Source organism: Limulus polyphemus, unplaced genomic scaffold (assembly GCF_000517525.1).
Source record: "Limulus polyphemus unplaced genomic scaffold, Limulus_polyphemus-2.1.2 Scaffold10176, whole genome shotgun sequence".
NCBI classification, from domain to species: domain Eukaryota; kingdom Metazoa; phylum Arthropoda; class Merostomata; order Xiphosura; family Limulidae; genus Limulus; species Limulus polyphemus.
In genome coordinates this window covers 16725-20821 of record NW_013675786.1, presented here as the reverse complement: position 1 = coordinate 20821, position 4097 = coordinate 16725, and the positions used below count along the sequence as shown (strand labels likewise).

Genomic DNA, 4097 nt, shown 5'->3' with positions numbered 1-4097 from the left:
TCATTACTTAAGGTGTTGAAATTCTAATTTAATGTTATATTGTTGTCATTACTTAAGGTGTTGAAATTCTAATTTAATGTTATATTGTTGTCATTGCTTAAGGTGTTGAAATTCTAATTTAATATTATATTGTTGTCATTGCTTAAGGTGTTGAAATTCTCATTTAATGTTATATTGTTGTCATTGCTTAAGGTGTTGAAATTCTCATTTAATGTTATATTGTTGCCCTTGCTTTAGGTGTTGAAATTCTCATTTAATGTTATATTGTTGTCATTGCTTAAGGTGTTGAAATTCTCATTTAATGTTATATTGTTGTCATTGCTTAAGGTGTTGAAATTCTCCAATTTCAACACCTAAAGCAAGGGCAACAATATAACATTAAATGAGAATTTCAACACCTTAAGCAATGACAACAATATAACATTAAATTGTTATTTAACGCTCTGTTGGTTTAGTTGTGAAAATTTTCATTCAATTTCCTACTGCCGTTTTTGGTTTAGATGTTGAAACTGTTCTTAATGTAATTCTTACTAATATATCGTGTTTCGTAGAAAATGAACATATACAAGAACAAGTTATCCGAACCACAAATTCCGTATTGATTCAGTTGATGTAAAAACTATTTTTGTGTCAGACTTCGGCAAGGCCCAACATTTCTGTTTTCACTGTCGCAAGGACTGGGTGTCCTTGAGTAACTAGGCGACCTTGGAGGGCCCAGTTCTTTCTAAGATAAGCATGACTTCCTAGTTACTTCATGATTGAACAGCTTCCTTGATGCTAGACTGTGGTCGACCAATTTTACATAAAACATTCGTGAAGATTGACGTAACGAAGAGAAAAGAAAATTGTACGGTTATTACGTCACATTATATTAATATTTAACAGTAGAGAAGAAACCGTCAAATTCTTGTCGTTGGATGACGTTTCAGGCATTTTCACCCTCCCTATAACGTAACGAGGTTTAACTATCAAAAACAAAAGAAAGGAAAAAGACAGTAGAAAAGATCAAAACCTTTAGTTCGGATGGAATCCTTGGTGTACTTATTTTATTGAAAACATGCGACAAATTGGGTTTAACAAACGAATATAAACAAGAATAAACAGTTAAACTCCTAGGAGAGTTGTTCCTTGACGTTTTTACTATTTACTAATAATATTTGCTAAATACGTAACTAAATATAAATACTTCTATGACTCCGTTTAGTGCGCGAACCATTTTTAACAATTTGATAAGGAAGATGTGTGTCTTCTTAAAACCGACAAGATGAACTCTCACCTCAACCATGTAAAGTATATTACGATGAACTCTGATCGCAACCATGTAAAGTATATTACAATGAACTCTCAACTCAACCATGTAAAGTATATCAAAACGAACTCTCAACTCAACCATGTAAGGTATATTACAATGAACTCTCACCTCAACCATGTAAAGTATATTACAATGAACTCTCAACTCAACCATGTAAGGTATATTACAATGAACTCTCACCTCAACCATGTAAAGTATATTACAATGAACTCTCAACTCAACCATGTAAAGTATATTACAATGAACTCTCACCTCAACCATGTAAGGTATATTACAATGAACTCTCACCTCAACCTTGTAAGGTATATTACAATGAACTCTCACCTCAACCATCTAAAGTATAAAACGATGAACTCTGATCGCAACCATGTAAAGTGTATATAACTATGAACTCTAACCTTAACCATTGCTGTTATTGTTGGATTATATATGTAACAACAGACATTATTGTTGCTGGTTTACACGTGTGACAACAGGCACTGTTATTATTGGTTTACACGTGTGACAACAGACATTGATGTTGCTGGTTTATACGTGTGACAAAGCCATTATTCTTGGTTTACAGCAGACGTTGTTGGTTCACACGTGTGATACCAGGCATTGCTGTTATTGTTGGATTATATATGTAACAACAGACATTACTGATGTTGGTTTACACGTGTGGCAAAAGGGCTTTGTTGTTGTTGGTTTACACGTGTGACAATAGGCATTGTTGTTGTTGGTTTACACGTGTGACAACAAACATTATTGTTTCTGGTTCACACGTGTGGCAAGAGACATTGTTGTTGTTGGTTTACACGTGTGACAACCGACATTATTGTTTCTGGTTTACACGTGTGACAATAGGCATTGTTGTTGTTGGTTTACACGTGTGACAACAGACATTATTGATTCTGGTTTACACGTGTGGCAAAAGGGCTTTGTTGTTGTTGGTTTACACGTGTGACTACAGACATTGTTGTTGTTGGTTTACACGTGTGACTACAGACATTGTTGTTGTTGGTTTACACGTATGCAAACAGACACTGTTGTTGTTGGTTTACACGTGTGACAACAGACATTATTGTTTCTGGTTTACACGTGTGACAAAAGGGCTTTGTTGTTCTTGGTTTACACGTGTGACTACAGACATTGTTGTTGTTGGTTTACACGTATGCAAACAGACATTGTTGTTGGTTTACACGTATGCAAACAGGCATTGTTGTTGTTGGCTTACACGTCTGGCAAAAGGGCTTTGTTGTTGTTGATTTACACATGTGACTACAGGCATTGTTATTGTTGGTTTACACGTGTGACTACAGACATTATTGTTGTTGGTTTACACGTGTGACTACAGACATTATTGTTGTTGGTTTACACGTGTGACTGCAGACATTGTTGTTGTTGGTTTACACGTGTGACTGCAGACATTGTTGTTGGTTTAGATGTGTATTTATAGCTATTTATGGAAACCTTAATATATACATTCTGGGGTTAAGTTAATTCACGAACATCTTATAATCAAAGGTTTATTTGTTCACCAATCCCACAGAAACGTATGCTGAGGAGGTGCAGATATAACCGTACCCTAATGAAAGTGTTGGGTGAGAAATAATTAAATAGTTCTGAGATGTTAGACTAGAATAGTGTTTTCGATAATTTATCAGTAAAATAACATGATTGTATTGTTATCACAAACTACGATATTTTAAACTTTTCTTTGCAATCTCACGTAGTTAACTAATTTCTACTTTTTGATTTTTCAGGATGAATTCCACCCATTTATCGAGGCTCTCCTGCCTCATGTTAAAGCTTTCTCCTACACGTGGTTTAATCTCCAAGCTGCCAAGCGGAAATACTTCAAGAAGCATGAAAAACGCATGTCAGTGGAAGAGGAGCGGATGTGTAAGGACGATCTCCAGGTGAATATACCCTTCCAAATGGGAATCCAAAACATGAAGGCCTTAGATCACATCTTCCCTTTTCTTATGCTATAGTTAGGGTTGATCTTCTGGTTGTATCTGTTTGTGGTAAGCACTTCTGTACAAGTGTTTATGTTATTGTTAGATTTGGTTTTCTGGTTGAATCTGTTTCTGGTAAGCACTTCTGTACAAGTGTTTATGCTATAGTTAGGTTAGGTTTTTTGGTTGTATCTGTTTCTGGTAAGCGCTTCTGTACAAGTGTTTATGCTATTGTTAGGTTTGGTTTTCTTGTTGTATCGGTTTCTGGTAAGCACTTCTGTACAAGTGTTTATGCTATTGTTAGGTTTGGCTTTCTGGTTGTATTTGTTTCTGGTAAGCACTTCTGTACAAGTGTTTATGCTATTGTTAGGTTTGGTTTTCTTGTTGTATCGGTTTCTGGTAAGCACTTCTGTACAGGTGTTTATGCCATTGTTAGGTTTGGCTTTCTGGTTGTATCTGTTTCTGGTAAGCACTTCTGTACAAGTGTTTATGCTATAGTTAGGTTTTATTTTCTTGTTGTATCGGTTTCTGGTAAGCACTTCTGTACAAGTGTTTATGCCATTGTTAGGTTTGGCTTTCTGGTTGTATCTGTTTCTGGTAAGCACTTCTGTACAAGTGTTTATGCTATTGTTAGATTTGGTTTTCTGGTTGAATCTGTTTCTGGTAAGCACTTCTGTACAAATGTTTATGCTATTGTTAGATTTGGTTTTCTGGTTGAATCTGTTTCTGGTAAGCACTTCTGTATAAATGTTTATGCTATTGTTAGATTTGGTTTTCTGGTTGAATCTGTTTCTGGTAAGCACTTCTGTATAAATGTTTATGCTATTGTTAGATTTGGTTTTCTG

The 4097-nt window shown here is 35.2% G+C and overlaps 1 protein-coding gene across 1 annotated transcript in view; it reads left to right on the top strand.

Moving 5' to 3' along the window:
* Positions 1-3057: 3057 nt before the first annotated feature.
* The window catches only part of LOC106476277 (nuclear factor 1-like), a gene marked incomplete at both ends in the record, with an annotated part of 10771 nt that continues 9731 nt past the window's right edge, over positions 3058-4097 (top strand). The window contains one exon of the mRNA XM_013936941.1: positions 3058-3213. Coding sequence (XP_013792395.1) covers positions 3058-3213 — 156 coding nt within the window. The remainder of the gene's footprint in view (positions 3214-4097) is intronic.